Here is a 25,086-nt window from a genome sequence, read left to right as displayed (position 1 = left end):
CTCTCTCTCTCTCTCTCTCTCTCTCTCTCTCTCTCTCTCTTTCTCTCTCCCTCTCTCTCTCCCTCCCTCCCTCCCTCCCTCCTTCATTCAGACCAGACGTTGTCACACCTGTATGCACAGAGTCGCACATTCTACCTTCCACACCCTTCCACTTGCCCACGCAACTTGCTGCTTGCGCACACACACATACACACACAGCTCCTCCAGTGTGCCCCCCTCTCCCGTGCCAGTCATGATGCCACATGGGCACACACTGCCCACCCGCTGACTCCCACTTGCTCCCAGCACTCACTTCCACACTTGCACTCACCTTCAAGAAGGTAACAGCTGCAATAAAAGGGGAGGGAGCATTAGGGTGAGAAATGGGGTGGACGGATGCCAGCCCCTGATTGGCTTACAGCCTCCTGGGGGTGGAGTCTATGTGACTGCAGCATATGAGGGACCAACTGTGTGAGAGGGGGGAAGAGAGAGAGGGATGTGAGAGCAGAAGCCTCCCTTTGACACAGAGCTGAGTCGGCTTCACCCTCAGCTGCCTCTGCCTCTCCTCCTCTCTCTCTTTCTCTCTCTCTCTCTCTGTCTCTTCCCCTCTTTCTTTCTCTCTCTGTCTCCTTCCCTTCTCTCTGGGGCTCAGGACTCTGTCACCTCCCTTCCCCTTGCGGAGGATACCGGTCACATCTATTCCCTGCCTGCGCTAAAGCCATGGGGGTGAGTATAGTACATATGTATTCCGTGTATGTGTCACCGTGCTGGATCTCTGCGCTGTCCATGGTGCTGAACTCCGCTAGATCGCCCCTTCCCTCTATTGTGCATTCATCGGCTCCGCTAATTCTGTGTGCAGACCTTTGAGTCCCTTTAAAATGCCATCTTCATAGCTTTCATCAAATGCCATCTTCATAGTTCCCAGCCAATGCCATCTTCATTGTTCCCAGCCAATGCCATCTTCATTGTTCCCAGCCAATGCCATCTTCCTAGTTCCCAGCCAATGCCATCTTCATAGTTCCCAGTCAATGCCATCTTCATAGTTCCCAGCAAATGCCATCTTCATAGTTCCCAGCCAATGCCATCTTCATAGTTCCCAGCCAATGCCATCTTCAAGCTCTCTACCGATGCCATCTTCATAGCTTTCAGCAAATGCCATCTTCATAGCTCTCAGCAAATGCCATCTTCATAGTTCTCAGCCATTGCCATCTTCATAGTTCTCAGCCATTGCCATCTTCACAGCTCTCAGCCAATGTAATCTTCATATCTCCCAGCCAATGCCATCTTCCTAGTCCCCCAGCAGATCTGTGCTTTCCTTTCCCAATGCTGATCTGGTCCATGCTCCCTATTGTCGCTTTTGCATTGAAGGCATCGCCTCCCTTCCCGTAGCTCTCCATGGTGCTGATCAGCTCCCGGTTACAATGTATAATAGACCTGGGCGTTCTTCATTGGCGAACAAGTGATGTCATGTTGGTGAGATTAGCAGGTGAAGGGTTAATGGTTGACATGCCATGTACCGGCTTGTGGATAATTGTGTGCACAGCGCATTGCGGTGTCTGTCAGTCTGTCGGCACCCAGTAGAAGCAAAGATGGAGAAGCCTTGGGAAAAAAAAGATGAGGTCATTTGCTACAGAGAAAGAGAGAGAGGAAAAAAAGATGGAGGAGAAGGGAAGAAGATGGTGGATGGGGAGTGCTGAGGAGAGGGATGGGGAGAGGTAGAGATAGAGACCGGGCAGGTGACATAAAAAAAAGGATGATGGGGGTAGTGGTACTTGGAAAAGCAGTGGCTGGTGAACAAGGAGGCATAAAATCATATCCCCTTGACTAGATTGCAGAGCAGACCGGCAATTACAGGCTTAGAAGGAGGAAAGCCTGGGTGGAAAAACACTGAAGAGCCCCTGGGGTGGTACCCAGTCCAAATGGGAGAAGGGCACTTGAAGGTCAGAGGGTAGTTTGGTGCAGTAGGGTTGTCCGGTTGCTTCTAAAACTCCATCTGCCCCTTGTGTGCCTATTCGGTCTTATTATCTGTATACAGCAATGCATTATGTTCTACATTTTCATGGATGACTGTTGGGGAGTGTAGTGTTTGTGCCTCTTATCTGTTAATAAGGGTGATCGGTTATTCTGTGGAGCTATCCCTATTGCAATCTTGACAGTCTAGTGAAGGATGGGGTTAGGATGCAAGCCGATTCATATAGATAATGACCTTTGAGCATGCAGAGTCAGGCCTTCTGTATGCTGCATAGCACTGCAACCGCAGGCCACTGAATTTGGAGGGGTGGAAAGGAAAATTGGAAGCATAGAGGGTACGCGAGACTGGGAGCAAAATTGATATAGTTCCAAGCTTTTAACCATTTAGCCCGCCAGGTGGTCAAATCATGGAATCTAGAGGACAGCATTCAGCCATGTTGCATGAGCATGTTTTGAGAAAAATCTTTCTGTGCTGCTTATGATTACAAAAAACAGAATTAATTGTTTTTAATACATGTCTGGTTAAAATGATAGTGCTTTTGTATTGAGATAAAATATTTTGTATTGCCTACCATAAAGAATTTATGTATTTAAAGTTGGCTGCATAGGGCCCAAGGGTGTTGTATGTCATTGATCAAGGTCATGTAGCCATTCGCATGTATTCCTCCAAAGGCCGCCCTCCCTTTTGTAGACAAGCACACATGGGCATCATGCCATGTGAACCTGGGCACTCGACAAGATGCCGGGAGGACAAATGCATAAAATCTGCACATAGAGTAGAATACGTCTGCTTTTTGCATACCTGCACTGGCATGCAGACAGTTGCATATTAAAAAGCCACAGATGCATTGTGTGCCCGCAAGTCTAATCTAAAGGGCACATGGAAGTTGATTCTTTAAGCAGAGGAAAGGTGACCCATCTATGGCAGCAGTACAGTAGTACACGGCTGCTTTATGTAAGGCTTTGGCTGTTGTACTGCGCATGCTCTGCCCATCGTACTCTCCCCTCCCAGGAGACAGAGTATGGGGGCTGGGGGAGTGACATATGGCGTGGAAACGAGTGAGGATAATCCCCCCACCCCTACTAGAATGGAAGAGGGGGGTGGGTACAATTCTCTGTTTCCAATATGACAAAAGATCAAAGAGATATGTGTCAGATACAGACTGGGTAACTGTCAAAGATAAAATGCAGAAGAGGAAGGACTAAAGGACTTGAATGCTAGACTGCCAAATGCATATAAAATATATATATGGCAGCAGGGTAACATAAAGGAGGGTTGTAAATGAATGGAATGAGCTGCCATAATGAAGTGTGTCATTAATGTGTTGAAGATAGTAATGAAGCAGCGGATTACAAAAGGCAGTGATTGAGGCAGAAGATTCATTAGGATATAGGATGGCATGTGACAAAGGGGGCTGGAGATGTAGTATAAAATGTTCCCTTGTAGTTTAATGGGATCATCCTTAAGGGTCAGTGTGCAAAAGCAATTGTATTACAGAATTTTTAGCAACCCAAGTTCCCTCCCTTAGAGTCTGAGGCCACTTTCAGTCATTCTTTCTACACTTAATATAACCTGCAGTGATATACAGTATATATTTACAAGTACCAATATTTTTATTTTCGGTACTTGCCGATGCCGGAAGTCCCATTAAGGAAGCCAGGTGGCGTGTAATGACTCGCCAACCAGCTAACCGATTAGCAGGGAAGCCGTCTCAATGCTTCCTCGTCACCAGGTGACAAAAAAGCATGGAGCCGGCTTTCTCGCCAATCGGGAAGCTGGGCGCCGTGTCATGTAATGACGCGGCTCCTGGCTTCCTGATTGGCCGGGAAGCCAGCTCCATGCTCCCTCGTCACCTGGTGATGAGGGAGCATGAAGCCAGCTTTCTGGCCAATCAGAAAGCCGGGGGCGTGTAATAACTCGCCGTCCAGCTTCCTGATTGGCCAGCTTCCCGAACCAAACAGGAGTCATTACACGCTGCCCGGCATCCTGATTGGCCGGGAACCCAGCTCCAGGCTCCCTAGTCACAAGCCGGGGGGCATGTAATAACTCACCGTCCGGCTTTCCGGCCAGTCAGGAAACCAGGCAGCGTGTAATGATTCGCTGCCTGGCTTCTTGATACCGTATCAGGCTAGGCATCGGAGCATTTGGGTGAGTACGAGTACTCACGCAAGTACTCGCATCGGCACCGATACCAATACTAGCATCGGTATCGGTGCATCCCTATTTTCTATATTTTAAAATCTTCATTAAAATGATAGTGTGTGATCTTGCCATGAATATCTGTGTACAGGCACGTCCTGTTAGAGGGTAAGAGGTGTAGAGGTATGAGCTAATAAAAGTACCCATAGATATGCATTACTAAGGTACCCATAAATGTGAGATAATACAGGTACCCATAGATATGCGTTATTAAGGTATCCACAGATATGAAATAATATAGGTACCCATAGATATGAGATAATAAGGTACCCAAAGACATGAGATAATAAGGTACCCATAGATTTGAGTTATTGAGGTACCTGTAAATATGAGACAAAAATGGGTACCCATAGATACGAGTTATTAAGGTACCCATAAATATTCGATAATAAAGGTACCCATAGATATGAGTTATTAAGGTACCCATAGATATGAGACAAAAATGGGTACCCTTAGATACAAGTTATTAAGGTACCCATAAATATTAGATAATAAAGGTACACATATATATATGAGTTATTAAGGTACCCATAAATATTCGATCATAAAGTTACCCATAGATATGAGTTATTAAGGTACCCATAAATATAAGATAATACAGGTACCCTTAGATATGAGTTATTAAGGTACCCATAGATATGAGATAATATAGGTAACCAAAGACATGAGATAATACAGGTACCCATAGATATAAGATAATAAAGGTTTATATATGTGATGATAAGATGCACATACGGTACATACGGTATGAGATAATAAGGATAGATATGAGTCGCCCATTATGGTTGGATGACTTGGCCAAGCCCTGGGTGAGTGCTCCTGGGAGAACTAACAACCATTCTTGTTGCCTTATTTTTTATCTCTGTTGAAGAATGGTCCATTGGCCAGTGTTTTAATATTTAGGTCTGCCTGCATTGTGTGATTATCCTTACCTGAGAGTTATATGCACATTGGCTGCGAATCATCTGAGGAATTTTTTGCACAATCACCATTGTTTGCGTTTGTTTTTTTTCCTTGGGACTTTTTTTGCCTATATTGCTTTTTTGTATGTGTGTAGATATTTCTTATGCCTCATTTGTTTGAAGGCTCATATATGTGACTCATTTATATATGTTTTAATTTATTAGATATGTATGATTATTAGCTCGGCACAATATTGTTTTTTCACATTTTACAGATATTTAGTTATATCCTTAGTGCTTGGTAGCTCATATTTCCACATTACACTTACTGGCGCTGATCACCTTTATTGTTTAGTTTTAGTGTTTTAATATTGCTTGTTGTCAAATATTGATCGTGCTTGCTGTCCAAATTCAAGCACATCCACATGTGGCAAAAGACAGCCCTTGTAGTGGGTGACAGAAGCACCTATTCTAAATAAGGTTGCCATTGGTAGGATGTTGAATTGCTCTTGTTGTGTGGCTCAGAGGCGTCTCGTGGGATTAGGTATTAGAGAGTAAACCAGTAATTGGGGATGCCACACTAATTCTATGTATAATATTTTGTTGCAAAAGTAGATGTTATAAGAATTGTGATGGATAAAGGCCACTGATAATGGTAACTGTGGGGCAGTTTGGTGGCCTGATGGTTTGCACTCAAGTGTTGAGATCCTTTGTTAAAATTTCAGTCCATCTAAAACTGATAGATAATAGAAATGGAAGCCGCCTTTACATTTTCTTATGTCTCTCGAGACTCAGTTGGTAAGATCTTTATGTTTGAATCTCTGCATCTGCAAATCTGGTGTGCCCATCATGATTGGTTCTCATTGGGTTCTTAATATGTGTTTATACTATGGACAATGTAGGAGAAGAACTTGAGACTCATGGGAAGTCCTCTGTTCCCGTCCACTCCCTGTTGGACAGTAGCAGAGTCAGGAATTATAGCAGGGAGCTTGTTGTTAGGGTATCCAAGACAAGCAAATTCAGGGGTTGGCTCAGCCAATCAGGCTTCACTTACCACTAAAATAATACTGGACTGGCCCTTTAAGTCCCCAACAGGAACATTTTGTGTATGAAGTTCTATGTCCTTTTCTTAATTTTTGAGGGGTTTCCCCCAGTGCTCTTGTTTTCCCACCCCATAGCTAAAAATCATACTAGTAGACTAAACGTTTTCCATCCAAGCATTAGATCCTAGGCTTCTTCTGGGGACAGTGATGTCACTGGTTGCTAGAAGCTGGGCGGGACACTGGCCAGAGCGCTCCGGGTTTCTAAGAGCTAGGCGGGGAGATGTGTAAGGGCCATATATATCTTCCCACCAGGCTTTTTAGCAACCTGGCACGCTTTGGCTGAGGTCCCACAGGTATACACAGCTCCCCGCCCATTCTGGTTGCTAATAACCAGGTAGGGAGATGTGTATGGCCCTGACTTCACTGGTTGCCAGGAGCTGGGTGGGATGCCGGCCAGAGCGTTCCTGGTTGCTAAGAGCCGGGCAGGAAGATGTGTATGGTCCTGACTTCACTGGTTGCCAGGAGCTGGGTGGGATACCAGCCAGAGTGTCCCTGGTTGCTAAGAGCCGGGCGGGGAGATGTGTATGGCCCTGACTTCACTGGTTTCCAGGGAGCTGGGTGGGATGCAGGCCAAAGCGTCCCTGGTTGCTAAGAGCTGGGGGGGGAGATGTGTATGGCCCTGACTTCACTGGTTTCCAGAAGCTGGGTGGGATGCCATCCCGAGTGTCCATGGTTGCTAAGAGCCAGACGGGGAGATGTGTACAGGAGAGGGGTGGGGAGAGAAAAAAAGTCAGCTATCTCCATGGGTTGGTGAAGTTTTGCTGACCCACAGAGTGGCGCCCCCCACTTCAATTGGCGCCTAGGGCATGGGATACCCTGGAAAGTGAACACCCCTCCAAATGATTGAGTTCAGTTGTTTGCAGTGAAGGGTCCTGTTAATGCATCAGAGTATAGAGATATTTTAGACAATTGTGGGCTTTCAACATTGGTAAAGGCCCTTTTCTGTTCCAACAGGACTATGCCCATATGTATAAAGCCAGCTCCATAAATACATGGTTTGATGAGTTTGGTGTGGAGGATCTCATGTGGCCTGCACAGAGCCTTGACCTCAACCCTACTGAACACTGTTGGGATCAATTGGAATTGTCATTGAAAGTGGAAATCTGGCCCAAACCTTTTTCTTCTGTTTTAGGGCTAGAACACCGGTCAGGTTTTTGACACTGTCAGTGACCCCTTTTGACTTTTTCCCTCCATTCTTGTCCAGGTAAAACCCTACAGTAAAAACCCAACAGAGTTCCATTTTGCCGGAAACAAAGGGCTTCATTTATATCTATGGTACCGTTGGAGAGATTTTACATCACTTTTCGGTTCCTCTGACAGAGTCACACTGCAAGAGTAGTGAGGGAAAACCTCCAGTGGGGACATGGACAGCAATAAAATCCTGTAAAGGTCCAAAAAAAAGTGGTTGGAGTTAACAATATTATTGTCTATTGAAGGCCCCTTACGCCACTAGCAAGCCCTTGCTGGGGGAGCAGAAAGGATAGAAAACCTCCTACAGCAGTCACAAGTCTTCTGATCATTGATCCTCTACCTCCTTTCCAGTGACATTTTTTTTTTCTTTCAATTAGGACAAAACATCAAATATATTTTGTCTAGATAAGTGCATGCAAACTAAGGAATGTGTAAATGCATCAGATATAGGTATGTGTTACCGCTTATGGAGATCACAGTGCCCCCCAACAATGCCTTTATCTGCCTTTCTCTCCAGAAGGGCAGAGCCATCTTTTGTTCAGGTATCATCCGGGATCAGCATCTACTTCCTAGGCTGAGGTGCTTGATAGAAGATGAAGAATTTATTCATGCAGACTTGTAAAGTTACTAATTTTATTGGCTGATAACTCTTATCAGTGGCATCACAAGGAGGGTGTGTGGTGCGATGACACTATTGGAGGGGTGACACCAAAATAACTGACAGTCATTTTGGTGTCACCCCCTCTAAAAAGTTGGGCACTCGGTCATGGACCAAGAGCCCGACAGTGTCAGGGGAGAAGGAGGGGACCCGGCGGCATACCTCATCCCTCCCCTCTCTGCTGGCGTCCATCACTAAGATGGCCACTGGCAGGTGTCAATTAGATGACCGCGCATGCCCAATGACCATAGAAAACTGAAAAAGATAAGGTTTAGGTGTATTGGTTCAGTGCAGTACTATTGAACACCATGCATGTTCTCCCTTAAGGTGCATTCTGGGTAGTAGGGTTCAAGCATATTTTATAATAGAAGTGATGAGAAGCTGCATTTCTGATGTCAGCTCCAAGTGTTAAATGCAGAGGCATGCAGAGCGCGTCCGTTTACATAACGTGATTAATGGGCCAAAGTAATTTGTAGGCGAGGTCAAATGTGCATATAGTATAGCTTAATCCTGCTGAATAATGCTCTGATAATTATGAGGTGATCCACTGGGGGATTTGCAGCATGTGACATGGAGAAGGGATGCAGAATAGGATTCGGATTAAGAACAAATAATTTAACTTAAACTGGCCCAGATGGAAAGATACCCAGATGCTTAGAATTTCCAAAAGCGATGAGGGGCTTAAAGGAACATGGGGGGGAGGGGCATCGTACGGAACTGATTAAAACTGGATGGAGAAATAATGAGCTGGATTGTTTTATTTTTTCTAGGCAAACAGCTAAATATACAAATGAAATGCATTTAAGGGAGCCGTATACCTGCCAGCGAAGTTGCAGCTATGTCCATCCAGTCCTGAGATTTACTCAGACCCATCACACATGCACACCATGTACAGTTAAAGCATAGCAAAGTCAGTGGCGTCCCTTCATCTCTTGTCACCTAAGGCCGAGGGTATGTGTGAGTGTGTGCTGGAGGTGCAGGTCTGGAAGGGTGGGTGGGACACGGTGCAGGGTGCAGGGTGCTGGTCCAGGGATGGGGGGGCTGGCAGGGCATGTCCAAGGGAAGGGGTGGATGTTAGCTGTGCAGTTTTGGGGGGAAGGTGGTCCAGTGTCTCTGTCCAGCTTCCCATCCAGCTGACTGACGCCACTGGTTGCCAGGAGCTGGGCAGTATGCCAGCCTGAGCATCCTGCTCAGCTCCTGGAAACCAGTGACGTCAGGGAGCTAGGCAGGGTGCCAGGAAGAGCATCACAGCTTGTGACCCAATGAGATGCCGCTTGGGTCAACCGCAGCAAGCTGCCTCATTTTACACTTTGACATATAAAGACCTTCTCGCCTTATGGAGGCTTTTAATGCAGGAACTCTTCCAGCAGTGGCATGGACAATGCACGATGATGTCATTGCGCAATAAGAACAATGATCTCATCTTGCTTCTGGGCATCAGGTTCACCTTGAGGTTGAGGTTCACCTTTAACAATAATGGCCTTTCATTACACGTTAAATGACTGCACTCCCTGGCCCATCATGTCTCTATAAGATTGTTAAACAGGGTTGGGCATAGAACGGGAAAATGGTATCAGCATTTGTTATGCTCAAACTGCAATCAGATATCTATAATGGTCTTGCTACCAACTATGGATGTGCAGGGACACATAAGGAATGAACATAGGCTGTAACAAGTTTTACTATCTGAGCAGATCAATCTCAGTTGAGGCTGAACTTCATGGCAGACCCTTATCTGGGCTGGTCCTCAAGGTTTTTAGTATTGGCATCTCTTGCTCTGTTCACTCAGTAAGGTCAATACTAATACCTTCTGTAGTACAGTTACAGAGTTTGGCTTGATAATACTAAATGAATAAGGCAAAGAGAAGTGTACGGGCATAACAACAAGAGATAGCAAGCAGTGACCTATGGGTTACTGCTTCTGCTTTGTAGCACCGAGGGTCCATGGTTCGAATCCTGACAGGTCCCTATCTACAAGGGGTTTACATGTTCTCCCTGTGCTTGTGTGGGTTTCCTTAGGGTACTCTGGTTCCCTTCCACACTCCAAAAACATGCTGGTAGGTTAATTGGCTTCTGTCTAAATTGGCCCTCGTATATGTGTGCATGTGATTTGATAGGGACCTTAGTTTGTAAGCCTCTTGAGGGCAGGGACTGATGTGAATGTGCACTGTGTAAATTGTCGGCACTATATAAATACTACTAATAAATAATTACTACCCTTGTGGTTGGCTAATCTCCAATGTTTCTTCAAGAATGTGTATCTCCCCCTCTCTGCTCCCGTGAAATTATCATGAGGTTGTATTTATTAGCTGACAGAGGCCCTCAAGCCCATAAGTGATAATGAGCCAGTCAGTTCTCCTTAACCCACATTCACATCTGTGGATTGCAAACTCAGCTTCCATTATGAGCACTTCAAAAAGGGGTTCTGCAGAGTTCTTACTATACAGTATGTGCTATTTGAAAGAGCTCCGTACCAGAACGTGGGTCTCCACTTGGCCTAAGGACTTTGGTTTTGGGAGTGCATGAGTTTCAATTATAATGTTAGTTTTATTCAGTTGCAGAGATTAATTTGGTTAGGTGGATAGTTCCAACATCCTGGTCATATATATATATATTGAAGACAACCTCACCCACTTTTATTGATAGAGATCCCTGGGAATTTTGGGGTGAGATCGTCTGCTCTCCTTATGCTGTAATATACCTTATAAAGAGATACTGTTTATGTTCACTAGGTGTTGCCCAACAAAGGACGTGATATACTTCCTTGTAGGTTGGAACATAGTGGATCCCATTGCACTCCTGACTGGAAAACGCCAAAGAACGGGAGGGTGCTGGAGCGAATGCAGATGCCTCTGCGAATCAAATGTAACTGGTAGAAAGTCACTCACACTCCTGAAGCACAAGTGACTTTCTACCAGCTACCTAGACCAAAATGAGCACTTAACCCTTACAGTGCAGGGGTAACCCCACTGCAAGGGTTCATTTAAAAAAAAATGTGAGTTTTTCTTTAATAAAGTAGGTGCCTCTGTATTTAAAATGTAATTGGTAGAAAGTCACTCGCACTCCAAAAACTTTTGCAGTCAATCTTCTTTATTGACCATCAAAGTGTCACATGACTTAGCGACGTTTCGAGATCGTGTGGTCCCTTCTTCAGGCAAAAAAGGGGCCACACGTTCTCGAAACATCGCTAAGTCATGTGACACTTTGATGGTCCTCATAGGTTGGGACTCCCCGACTTCTATGATCCAGTCGTTAAAAGTGGGCTATGTTGTCCAAGAGAAGTAAGGGGTTCCCTTGTATACCAGAAGATATGGATTATCCATCCAGCTGAGTGAGGATGCTTTGCCAAATCGTCAATGGACGATGAAGAAGGGCAATATCAGTTATCATTCTATATGCTTAAAAGAGATCTGTCAGCTCCTGACTAGTTCCACACTTCTTCAGCATCACACACGGCAATGTCCCTGTCATGGAATCAATATTGTTTACGTGAGTTACGTAATGGGAGACTCCAGCAACAATCGCTATGGTAAGCCATGTTGATAGGTTCCCTTTATTATGCCTAATCTTCAATAAAACGGTATATAAAGGATAAGGGCAGCACCAGTTTATACTAAGTCCAGTCAAAGTTAATTTATCATGACAACAGGTCAAAAGATTCATCTAACACATTTCGGGAGCTGACAACTTCCCTTTAGTTAGGAATTAAGTGCTGGCAATGATTGGGGTATACTGGACAGCAACTGTATAAAACACAGATTAGAAAAATTGTGGGTCACCAGACTTCACTTTATTCATATGCTATTCAGTATATCCCAAACATTGCCAGCGCTCAAGCCCTGATAAAGAGGGATTTGTTGGTCCCCGAAATGCATTGGTTACCATTTGTCTTTATTTGTAACATATGGAGCTGTCATCCTTTATATTCTATGAAGACCACTCCAGGGACCCCTGGTTGACAGAGAGCTGCCTTTGACAATTGGATGCTGAGCAAGTTTTCACCTATTCTTGGGTCCGGTGCTCCACCATCATCTTTAGATAATCTTTTTGTTTTGGTTATTTTATAACATCAGTATACCTTTTTAAAACATTTTTTTGTGTGCAAATGATGAAAAAAGGTGCATATTGCAGTTAATATGGAACAGCCCCGTGACAGCTGGATGCTGATTACCTGTCATGGGGAATGGGAATTATTATTTTTTTTGTGTGCTTTCAGGCACATTGATGAATGAGTCCCCCCTCGGCTCTCATTTATGAAAGTGTCTTGTATGCCGTCCCTCCAGCTACTAATGGACTACATTCCTTTATAGAATTTTCCAACTCTTCTTTGCAGGAGTTCTGTGGAAATTCCTTCCTCAAACATTTTGTCTTATAGTCTTCAAATTGTCGAATGCTGCCCTTAAAACATTGAAATATATATATTTTTTAATAGATCTTTCAGTAACTGACCTGATTGGTCGGGAAGCTGGCCAATCAAGAAAACCAGGCGGCGTGTAATGACGCGGTGCCTGGCTTTCTGATTGGCCAGGAACCGGCTCCATGCTCCCTCGTCAACTCATGACGAGGGAGCATAGAGCCGGCTTCCCGGCCAACCAGGAAGCCAGGCACCCCGTCATTACACGGCGCCCGGCTTCCTGATTGGCCAGAAAGCCTGCTCAATGCTTTATCGTCATGAGTTGACGAGGGAGCATGAAGCCGGCTTTCTGGCCAATCAGAAAGCCAGGCACCGTGTCATTACACGGCACCTGGTTTTCCTGATTGGCCAGCTTCCCGACCAATCAGGTCAGTTACTGAAAGATCTATTGACGAGAAGCATGGGGAAGGCTTCCCTGCTAAACAGGAAGCCAGGTGGCGAGTCATTACATGCCGCCTGGCTTCCTGAATGTGACTTTCGGTATTGGCGAGTACCGGAAAAACAATATCGGTACTCGTACTTGATACCGAAATACCGGTATCGCTGCATCCCTAATTATATTGTAATATTTGCTTGGATAGATAGCAGATGGTGATTCTTTTTACCCATTTCTCAGATATAAATTCTGCTTCTTCAGGAACATAATATGCAGTAGGGATGAGCTTAGGTTCAGATTCAACCTGGTCGAAACCTGAGCTATTCTAAACCTGAAAGGAACTCCTCCTGAACACAGAAGGAAACTCCTTCCATGCCACCCCAATCAGCTTTGGGCAATGAATTCCCCACACGCAACCTGATGTAAGCAAAGGGGCAGGATGCAGTGCCTATATATTTACCTAATATGGCTATGTGGACATATAAGAGAAATAGACCACAAAGTCACTCTCACTCCAATGCAAAATCCAAGTCAATCTCCTTTATTGACCTTTGTGATGTCACATTTAACAAAAAGCGACGTTTCGGAACCAATCGGTTTCTTCAGGCAAACAAAAAGCGCTTTTTGTTTGCCTAAAGAAGGAAACGCTTGGTTCAGAAACATCACTTTTTGTTAAATGTGACCTCACGATGGTCAATAAAGGAGATTGACTTTGATTTTGCATTGGAGTGCGAGTGACTTTGTGGTCTATTACGTTTGGTATGCGGAGGCATCAGTGGCCACTTTCAGCACCCCATCCTAACACCCAACCTATCTGCGTGGGCTCGCTCCGGTCAGGAGTGCGATGGGATTTACTATATCATATAAGATAAATGACACCACCACAAGCAGGGTAGAGAATGCCCGGCCCGCAGCTGATCAGGTGGAAGTGGAAGTGCTGGAAGTGCCCGTGGCACTTCCTTGTTCAGAGATGGACTGGGTTCAGTTGGAACCAAAGCTAATCCCTAGTATATATTAGCAGTAATTGTTGACTGTAACAAGCAGTTCTTAATCTCTAGTCAGTGACTTTGGCCTAGGCTGAAAGTGTTACATCAGTTTGCTGCAGGCAGGTGGAAGCATTGTCTCAGTCTCTGGCGTATTGAAAATCTGCAGCCCCCAGCACTTTCATACATAAGAATATTTGAGGGTTACTTCTTGCACAGCCTCACAGAGAAACACAAGCACACAGTCTCATATGCATGCTGCTCATGGCTTGGCTAAAACAGGAAGGAAGCCACAGCTTTATTCTCTACCTCATTACAATACAACAGAGTATGCCATAGATACTGTATAACAGAACTTATAAACACACTGCCATCTAGTGACCGAAAATGTATACTGCAGTAGTTGATGCAATAATAGACACAATGTGTATTCTAACATAACATCGGTAGACTTACCTAACCAGAGTGGTGTTGCTTTTTTGCTTCACCATTTTCTTCCCGTTGACTCATCGGAACATTTGCCTAGTAATGTGAAATCCCGACATTTTGCTGAAAAACAGATTGCACGTTTTCGGCAGTTGCTTTCACACATTATCACTGTTATTAGGAGTTATCTGGAAGGCTTTTTTTCAGCAAGGGAGGAATATGCAGTATTTGCTAGAATAGAGACAGCTGGTAAGAGGTGTTATTTCTGGCAGCCAGAGTCTAGGGTTGTCACTTCCGTCACACCGATAAAATATTCCTCTTCTTTGGTTTCTGCTTAAAGGTGCACTCCATACACTCATTCAGGGGACATGACCTAGATTCAGGGGTAGCCAAACTCCGGCCCTCCAGCTGTGGTGAAACTACAAATCCCATGATGCATCTCTCTCCGGGAGTCATGTCTGTGGCTGTGAGAATCTTGCAATGCCTCATGGGATTTGTAGTTCCATCACAGCTGGAGGGCCGGAGTTTGGCTACCCCTGACCTAGATGCTCTGACCACCAGTTTAAAAAGGCTCTGCTCCTCTGACTCCCATTTTAAGGGGGCACTAACCACCAATGGAACTAGTGTCCCCTCCATTGGACAATTTCCCATCTATTCCTGTTCAGGTGATCACCCAAAATGTGGGATTTTCTTTCACTTTGAGTGATAATTGGTCACCAGGAAAGATAGAGAGGGTGAATCTTCCTAAAACTGGCCATACGCCTATAGATTATCTGCACATTTTCTATGGTCAGATGGAAAAAGTGCAACAGATTCCGCCAGCCACTCAGTTTAGCGTAGATGGAGGAATCTGCTGCACTTTTTCCATCTGACCATAGAAAATGCCCCGCTGGCTGTCAAAATACCTGAACAATGCCGGCATCCAATCAGATTGTTCAGGTATTTTGACAGCCAGCCGGGCAGACTAGCAAGATACTGAAGCTTGGCCCAGTGGGAGATTCCGCCATCCACATAGTTTAGCGTAGATGGAGGAATCTGTTGCACGTTTTCCATCTGACCATATACAATCTGCATCTAATCTATAGGTTTATGGCCAGTTTTAGGAAGATTCACCCTCTCTATCTTTCCTGGTGACCAATTATCACTCAAAGTGAAAGAAAATCACAAATTTTGGGTGATCACCCAAACAGGAATAGATGGGAAATTGTCCAATGGGGGGACACTAGTTCTGGTGACCCCTGTTGACTAAGGATTTCCCTCACTTTGGAGGGATTTCCTCTCACTTCCTGTTGTGTCTGTCGGACAATAAGTAAATCCACTTACTCTATCCAAAACTTTGAAAAAAATTAAGTTTTTGCTTCTCTTCTATTGTAAATGATCACAGCACATGTAGCCTGCCAGACCAGTTTGGGTATTTTATGGATAGCTGTGCATATGTGACATAATACAGGTCTCTAGCTCGGCCAGGAATCTAGAGGCAAGAGGGAGACATTGGACCTACGCCAGGTTGGTCATGCTCACCCTTCATGTCGTCTCATGTGATCCAGACAGACCTATGTTTTACATTACACAGGATGGCACAACATGTTGGTTGAGGGCAGGTGAAGACCATCCTGGGGATTCAGTGACATTTTGCTCTTCTGTAAATATTTGCAGCCCAGTAATGATGGAATCATTCCTGAATTTAAAAAAAATGTTTAGTGTAAGAAGTAGCGATACTGTTTTTTCGGTATCGCGTACCGATATTTTTCTTCGGTACTAGCCGATACCGGACGCCCCATTAAGGAATGCCAGGCGGCGTGTAATGACTCGCCATCTGGCTTCCTCATTAGCCTGGAAGTCGCCTCCATGCTCCCTCGTCACCAAGTAATGACTTGCCGCCTGGCTTTGACTAGCCAGTTTCCCAACCAATCAGGAAGCTGGGCGGTGAGTCATTACACACCGCACAGCTTCCTGATTGGCCTGGAAGCTGGCTCTCTGCTCCCTCGTCACCAGATGAAGAAGAAGCATGGAGGGGGTTTCCCAGTCTATCAGGAAGCTGGGGTGGAAGTCATTACTGACCCCCTGGCCTCCTCATGGGCCGGGAAGCCAGCTTCATGCTCCCTGGTGACGAGGCAGCCGGCTTCCCTGCCAATCAGAAAGTCAGGCAGCGTGTAATGACTTGACACCTGGATCTCTGATACCAGAAGTCCTGGTATCGGAATAGGCATCGGGAGCATTTGGGCAAGTACGGGTGGCTGCTTATAAAAGAACTCTAATAAGTACTATTTCCATCTTAAAGCCCACCTAGAGAAGAACCCTTGGTCTGTGTGTTTAAGCAGTGGAATCTCTGCAGTGGTCTGACACCACCCCCTTCCTGCTAGAACTCTCCAATCAGCAAAACCCATGCTACCACGGGGGGTTCAGAAGTCTGCAGAGAGACAATATTTGCTCATCCCATTCAGGTTTCATCTTTAACTGAGAGTAAAGAAGCATACCAACTCTCAGCTGGCGTGAAAGCGATTAGAGGGAAGTGACATGTTTGCCCTTCCATGTTTTTGTTATTGAGTTAAATATATATGTTTGTAGATTAGCCACTAGAGGGAGCCTTGCAGTTTTCAATTAAGAATTCAAAGAAGAATACACATGGCTCTTGTATATACACAATGTTTGCTTATCCCGGAGTTCAGCTTTAAGTTTCAGCATAAGCATACACAGAAAAATCCCATTTACATCCTCAGGAGGGTGGTGCTCTCTTACCAGCCATTCAAGCATGCAAGGATACCTGGTAAAAGCAATGGACGCCACCCCCAAAATGGAGGGGGTACTCACAAAAGAAGGCATATCCAATGATGATGGCCACTAAGAACTCCAATGCAGTATCTCATGCGTTGGGAAGACCACTAGGACTCCACATGATACAGTGGAGTCCTAGTACTTCTAGAGGTGGCATGCATTGCTTCTACCAGGTTCCCCTGCGTGCTTGAATGGCTTGTAAGAAAACTCCTCCCACCTGAGGAAGCCAATACAGCGAAACGCATTGAGACATTAACTATTAGGGTGCCCTTTACAAGTTGAAAGCAACAAGTCTTCATAGCAAGTTCCTATCAGCGCCTTTCCCATGAGAGACTTATGGTTTATCGGAGGTGTATTAAACTGATGCACCAGGAAATCTTTAGTTATGTGGATGTTTTATTTGCATTAATAAAAAAGGGATGTTTGACGTTATGTACTGAGTATAATTTACGGGTTACTGTTAAAGCCCAGCGTATCTTCATTTTATGGTTTTCTGTCTATATTGAGGGTGTGTTACCTTCACCCAGGGTCTTGGTCTAGCTCTTTTAAGAATACCCAGACATAATCCATGGATTGTAGGGGGGGCGGGGGGACATTTCCTTCTTTTTTAATTGTGCCAAAAGCACGTAATAAAAAATATCAGGTTCTCGGTGCCAGAAAACCGACTCTGCGATGTTAATGGACACGTTACGGAACAATCGAGATAAATCCGATCCGCTGATTGCTGCGTGCACAGATAATAGTGGAATTGCTGCAGTGCTGGCTCAGAGCCAAAGGACTTTCCCCCGCTCCGACTATTTGTCACCAGCGCCGGTTCTCCCGCAGTGCGCTGCAGCGACAAGGTCATAATGGGATTATAATGACCAAGGTTATATCCGGGAGCAGCAGACGAAGGCCGTAAAAAGCCGCGCAGGCAGGAAAAGGAAAAATCAGTGGCTCGCGGCTTGTGTTATAAGGGGGTCGTCCACTGTTCATAAACTATGAGCCCCCCAATAAAATCAGCATTACCCACAGCTGCTTCTTATGTAAAGTCTACACTGATTTTATCATATGAGTATTGAATTGTCTTAGACTGACTCTCATAACTGAACCTGATCAACTGCATTTAATGGCCATGTGATTGGTTGGTGTGTATTTTATAGACTGTCATAAGGGGGTCTTCCTTCTCATCACTTGAATTTGACTCCAGAAGTTATTTGTTTCTTTCCTGCTGCAGTTTCACTTACAAGTCTCCTCTCCCCTCCCCCCCCGACTCTGTGATTGGATAGTGAAAGCAAAAGCAGCACTCTTATGAGCTGAGCTCTCTGCTCTTCCCTCCTATCAGTATATCCTCTGCACTGCAGGACACCTGACTGGCTGCCTGTGCTGCTTCCCCCTGTCTGAGCTCTGCTGTACAGGGACTGCAGGAGGATGAGACCAAGTCAGGTTAAGGTACTTACAGAGCTTGCATTAAAAAAATACACTTATGATATAATAATCAATACGCTGCATTGTGCGTCTGCTTGGAGTTCGGCTTTGATGGGACATGGGGCTGATGCCAACTTGCCCTAAGAGAAATAAAGGCGGTACTGACTGGCTTCTGGCCTGCTTCTGAGAATGCTGTTTCTCTGGCTGTCATACTGACCCTCTAACTTTAATTATTTGAATTGCTGACCTGGAGCTCTGGATTTCCGAAGTGAACTGGTCCCATTGTGAGAGGTTTGAGGTTTGATGACCATGCAAAACTTCCCTTTGTCTATTAAAAAAAAATCAATTAATTTTTGTATTGCATTTGTGGTGAGGACGCATCACGCTTAGCTAGGAGGACCTTCTAAACAAAGGTGCCGTGCTATGGCTGGCCTTAGATGTCCCTGGTATATTTCTGTTATACTATGGATTATATTTCCCCCCACTGACTCCTAGTCATTGCAGGAACCCTGACAGGGTCACTTTAAGATTTGAGTGGTTGTTCTGGTTTATTGTACTTTGCTCCATCATCTTTGCTATTTGATTCACTACATAAGCTGAATTCCGGGATAAGCAAATATTGTCCTCCTACAAGAGCTGAGTGTATTCTTCTAGAATCCTGGTGAGCTTTGTGTATTTCTATCAGATCTGTGCAGTAATGTGAGACTTCCTGTAAAAAAATACCGGTCACTTCTGCTCTCTCTCCTAGTGCAGGGTGACTGGTCATGTCTCCGACCCCTCCTATAATATAGACCGCTCACTGCTGCTGTCTCTCCTTGTGCAGGGTGACTGGACTTGTCTCCGCCCCTCCTATCATAAAGTAGTCCTCTAATCCGAATAACGAACCAAAACAAATTTTTGATCAGAGATCCAAAAAATAAAAGAAATAAAAATCTGCATCGATACGAAATGAAAGGGTTACATGTCTACAGATAACCCTTGTAGTACAGGGGCAGCCGCACTGCAAGGGTTAACTTTTTACATTTCCAGGGTTCCTCTTTAATTCGGGCAGTATTGAAGCCATTGTATCAGCATGACACCAGGAAACTATCATTCTAAAGAAGAGAGGTCAGCAATGGAGATTTCTTTCATGACAGATAGTGGAGAGGATGACAATGCTTGCACTTGCCGCTCTCGCATTTCTATTCTGACAGGTTCTCTTTATTGCCTCACATATTGTACCCTAGAAAGGGTTAAAGTGCATGTAAGCCCCAACAATCAACTTCTCTTCTTTGGTACCTTTTGGTCTGTTAAATTTACCATTGGCAGTGTTTTGTTATATCTGTTCAATAAGTTCCAAAAATACCCATTGATCCTGCCAGAAATCGTGTGAGATATCTTCTCTGCTTTCCTATTAGTTACATTGATCCCAGTTATCTTCCTAGGACAGGAAGTGTGCTACTGGCAGGATCACCAGGTGACAATAAAGGAAAAAAGTCACTACATTTGATGCGTTATATTCCAGTTTTGTTCTTGGGTTTAAATAAACTTAAATGAAAGTAAAGCTGAGATGGCAGAAAGTTGTCAATGTGAATAGGACAGAGGGACGCAGGCAAGGAGGGATGAGTGGCAGCGCAGAGGCATTGTGGGAGATGGAAGGAGGAGAGGAGGTCTGCCTCTGCGTCTCTGCTGCCCATTCGTCCGTGGCTGGCTTTTTCTTGCGGCGCCATTTTAGGCTGTTCATCTTCCTGCTCCATCCTTGGCTGTTTCACCGCCTTTAACCTCTTCTGCTGCAGCAGGGCCGTGTATAATACATGCAGTCACTTGTGATTTATGTTCTGCTGTCTGGAAATGTACAATTCTAGGTTAGAGATACTAAACCATCGCCTGGAAGGGGTCCCATAAAAAAAGGAGATAAAACCGGACTGGCTTGTTATTTCTACATTTCTGCAAGATTTGGGGAAACCTACAAAGATGCAGCATAGTAAATCCAAACTCAATCTTCTTCAGTGTGGAGATTTCTGATTAGTTGCTGTAGGATGTTGTACATTGGATACATACATTATATGATAATCGTCATAGGAGACATATATTATATGATATTTATCATTGCATACATACATTTATTACATTATATGATTTTCCACGCAGGATACATACATTATATGACATTGCACATTGCGTACATACATTATATGATACTGCACATTGGATACATACATTATGATATTTGTCCTTGGGTACATACATTATAAGACATTGCACATTGGATAAATACAGTATATGATACTGGAGGATGAGAAATTTGTCATTGCAGTTATGGTTAATGTGTAGTTGAGTCACATCCATTCCATCTCTTTTTCCCTTCTCTCTCTCTCTCTCATTATTTTTTTTAGCTCTGGCTCTCTTTTTCCCCCCTCATATTTCCTCTCTTTCTCTATCTATATACTGTATATATATTTTTTTCTCGATCTCTTTTTAATTATCTCTCCCTATTTTTCTTTCCATCTTTCTTTTTCTCCCCTTATATTTCTTCTCTCTCCCTATTTTTCGATGTCTCTCACTCTCTCTTTATTTCTCGCCCATTTTCTGTTCTATTTACTCTCTCTCTTCTCTCTGTTCCCTCTCTCTCTCTCTCTGTTCCTCTCTCTCTTCTCTCCTTCCCTCCCCCCTCTCTCTCTCTCTGTTCTCTCTCTTCTCTCTCTGCTCTCTTTCTCTCTCCCCCCTTCTCTCTCCCTCTCTCTCTCTCTCGGTTCTCTCTTTGACCTCTCTCTGTTCTCTCTCTCTCCCCCTCTCTCCCTCTCTCTCTCTGTTCTCTCTTTGTTCTCTCTCTGTTTTCTCTTCTCTCTCTCTCTCTCTTCTCTCTCCCCCCCCCTCTCTCTCTCTCTCTCTCTGTTCTCTCTTTGTTCTCTCTCTCTGTTTTCTCAATCTGTCTCTCTCTTCTCTCCCTCTGTCGTTATTTGTATTTCTTTTTCTCTTATATTCCTCTCACTCTCTCATTATCTCTCCCAGATTTTCTTTTACAAGGCTATTCACAAAAGCTATGTTGGCCTAGATTGTTCACTTCTCCTACCTTCTCCAAACTCTTCACCCCCTTTGTGAATAACTCTGTTGATCTCTCTCTTATTCTTTTTCCCTTATTTCTTCTCTCCCTCCCTCTCTCCTGCCTCTCACCCCCTAGTTCTCTCTTTCTTTTATCTCTGCCCCCCGATCACTGTCTCTCTGACAGCTGCTAGTGCCGCTATCTGAATAAAATAGACAGCAATGCAGATTCCTCCATCCACCCTGTTTAGCATGGATGAGGGAATGGAGCGATGGACTGAACAAGAGGAATCTAGCTTTGTGTGGGCAGCTTAAGCCTCTCTTTTTTTTTTTTCTCCCCCTTTCTTTCTGTATTGTAACATTGTAATGTGAACATCTCATTATTTATTTAGACCTTAATTGTTATTACAGTAATATGTACTTTTGTACCGATCGTTTATGGTCTTCTTGGAATGACGGGTATACTTTCTGCAGTCTTAATGTTCTCGGTCATGTTTAGAGGATAATGGCATTTATAAAATACTCTTTAGGCAATTATGCAGAAAAACGAAATAGTGATTAAATGTCCATATAAGACACGGCACGCCGGAGCAGAAGGGCCGGAGCGGAGCTGACCATTCTGCAAAACCCTGAGGCCCTATTAACCACACTAGGGCTGGAGATGGGCTTTACCACTGAACTCCGGGCAGGTCTAAAGAAAACGTCAAATAACAAAGGTTTGTATTAATGAATTATTGATTATCAATAAGTACATTCTCATTTATTATTTAAAATCATTTAATTTGTAATTATTAATTATTTAAACATCTTTAAAGGTAGATTTCAAGCAGTGTAAGTACCTGAATTTTAATCAGCATAAGCTTCTTGCACAGCAGGATTTAGATTGGGCGAGGGAAGGGCTGTACTTGGAGCCAATAAGGCATTTTGCATTCAAATATGCTGCCAAAGAACATGCTGATAGGAGAAGAGAGCAAAGGGATGCGCTCTTCCATCCACTCATTCTCCTTCACTGTCCAATCACAGGCACAGGGTGGGGAGCTGACCAGGCTGAATTGCTTAATTGCAGTAGAAAAAAGTCAGGTCACCAACCTGCTTCTACTGTCTATGTGCGCTGTGTAAATCTCAGTACTGGACACAGGGCATGGATTTCAGCTTTAATGGACATAACACAACAGCTCCTGAAATTTCCTTAATATGGCTGTGACTGTCAATGAAATAATTAATCAGTAAACTCACATCAAGGCAGACCCAGGGAGAATGAGCAGAGGGGCTGCATGACTGGGGGGAGGAATACTCCCTGGAGAAGGGGTTAAAAATCAAATGGGAATTAGCTGATGTTACCTGATTGGAGGTTGGGGTCAGGTGTCTGGAAGGAGCCGCATGGGTTGAGACTGCAAGGGCTGATGGGCGTTTTACTGGCAACTTGACAGAGGAAGCAGGTTGTCCCTCCCGTCCCTTTCCATTTTTGTGGTTTCTGATGGTTGCAAGGTCCTTTTTTATGTCACGGCAGCTTGGCGGGTTAGGGGGTCTTTGGCAGTCTGAAACACTGAGTTAGTTACACAAATGGGGGGCCATCAGCTGGTATGGGTGCTTCCCCCTGTTGGTGTCAGTATTTGTTGGGGAGCCTGGACCCTTGGAACTTGGGAGCAGTAACTGTCCTCAAGCTGGTTGGGGTGCGGCTGGGGACATGGGAAAGGCCTTATTTAGGCTGTTGGGCATCCAAAGACCCCTTCTTAAATCCAACAGTCGTTAAGATTATTTATTTGTATATTATTTTGTTTATCACTTTGGTTATTGTTAATGTCGGTTTGGTTAATAAAAGGGCTGCTGTGGCCATTTAAATCCATGTCGCGCAGTCTGTGTGTTTATTGGGGTTTTAACCGAGGGACGTAATCGACGAATCCATCAGTCATGTGCAGCGTGTAGTTTTGTTTGAGAGTTATAGAACATGGTGATGGGAGCTGATGGTGGAAAAACACACCAGCCTCGAAGCACTCGGGCATCAATAGTGAATGTTTTATATATAGTATCATGGAGGGATAGCAGCAACTCGCTGTCTTTGTTTAGTCCAGTGACGTCACTCTCTTGTGGTGGGTATTCTCTTCTGACTAGGCTCGCTGGGAGGACGTGAGCTAGAAATAGGTTACGTTATCAATACAAATCATTGATCGGGAAGTGCTGGGACTGCTGTAACTAAAATAACCAGCTTGGTAAAACAGACGTAGGCTCATTGAGTAAGAGCAAACAGAAAAGCAATCTCCATAATGTGTAAGGTGCAAAACAATAAAACCTTCTCCAAAAGGAGAAAGGGTTTCTGGGTAATTACCATTTTTACATGGCAGACCTGGAATGATCCAACCTCCAAGAGTTTAAAACATCACTCGGGATTTGCTAAACCACATCTGCAAGATCAGGAGCATCCCTAGCATTTTCACTACCACGGTGGGCTGGTGGTGCACACCACAGGAAGGCAGGAGGGGGGGCGCCCTAGCATCATCTGGTAAAGCTCAGGTTGGGTTCCGGCTCTGGCTGGCATCCCACCCAGTGATGTCACTGGTTGCCAAGGGCTGGGCGGGACGTCAGCCAGAGCTGGGCAGGGAGATGTATATGGCCCTTACACATCTCCCCGCCAAGCTCTTAGCAGCCTGGGACACTCTGGCCGGAATGGGGGCGGCAGGCACATTACAAACTTTGTACTATGCCGCTCTGCCTGCCGACCCCTCACGTGACCAAAAGAGATGCCGCCTGAGATAACAGCATCGGGCTACCTCATTATAGGGATGGCCCTGTGCAAGATATCGAAACAATCTGGATGAGACACAGAATAAGAGGCTACAATTGGGAAATACAGATTTTGCACTAATTTTGCATTGAAAAATATTATATTAGGAAGAAGACTTTAAATCAGAGAAACAGTATTCACTCCAAAAGGTTGCCAAATCCACAAACAGTAGGCAACTTAAATAAATAAATCTATATATGAATCCTTTTATTTACGTTTGGGATAGAGCAAGGAACCCTTTTTCAGCTATGTGTCCTCTGGGGAGACTCGGTACTGAAAGCAGCAGTTTATCTAAAATATTATGTGTGTCACCTGAACAGGAGAAAAGGGATAGAGGGGAAATCTTTCAATGGGGCACCTGTTTTGGTAACATAACTGTCCAAAACACAAAGAGATTCCCTTTCACTTCTTGATGTGTCGTTGGGATGGGAAGTAAAGAGAAATCCCCCCAACAAGGCTATTCTCCAATTTAACCATTATCACTATATCCAAATACTGATGAATGCAGAAAATATAATTGTCTCCATGCAGTATTTTTGAGTTGCGTTGATATACTGAAGACCCTCTTGATGGACATCTCTGGTTGCTAAGAGTCCAAAGAAAGAACCTTATGAACTTCAGACGCATACTAAATAGGAAAGCTAGGGATGCCTAGTAGGAATGACCCCTTCTACTGTATACCATGTATATCTTCATTTGCCTGGTGGACTCATTTTTAGATACAAACCAGAACGTGTACATGTTAAAAGTACAAATTCGCCCTCATAACTTAAACCACATGCACTTTGATTAGCATCTGATGTGCCAAAAGAGGGCAAATCATAAATGAAACGCACTGCAGGAACACACTAAGTAACTTTTAACTGTGAAATGTTTTAGAGGAATCTTCTGTTTGTTG

General features: G+C 44.5%; 1 protein-coding gene across 1 annotated transcript in view; it reads left to right on the top strand.

Annotated features, from left to right (window-relative positions):
• Positions 1–457: 457 nt before the first annotated feature.
• ATP1A3 (ATPase Na+/K+ transporting subunit alpha 3) overlaps positions 458–25,086 on the top strand; it is a 74,613-nt gene continuing 49,984 nt past the window's right edge. Inside the window, exon 1 of the mRNA XM_018554780.1 lies at positions 458–705. Coding sequence (XP_018410282.1) covers positions 700–705 — 6 coding nt within the window. The 5' untranslated portion in view covers positions 458–699. The remainder of the gene's footprint in view (positions 706–25,086) is intronic.

This window comes from Nanorana parkeri, unplaced genomic scaffold, assembly GCF_000935625.1.
Source record: "Nanorana parkeri isolate BGI_ZX_2015 unplaced genomic scaffold, ASM93562v1 scaffold173, whole genome shotgun sequence".
Lineage (NCBI taxonomy): Eukaryota > Metazoa > Chordata > Amphibia > Anura > Dicroglossidae > Nanorana > Nanorana parkeri.
The sequence above is the reverse complement of the archived record's forward strand: the minus strand, read 5'-3'. Positions and strand labels throughout refer to the sequence as shown.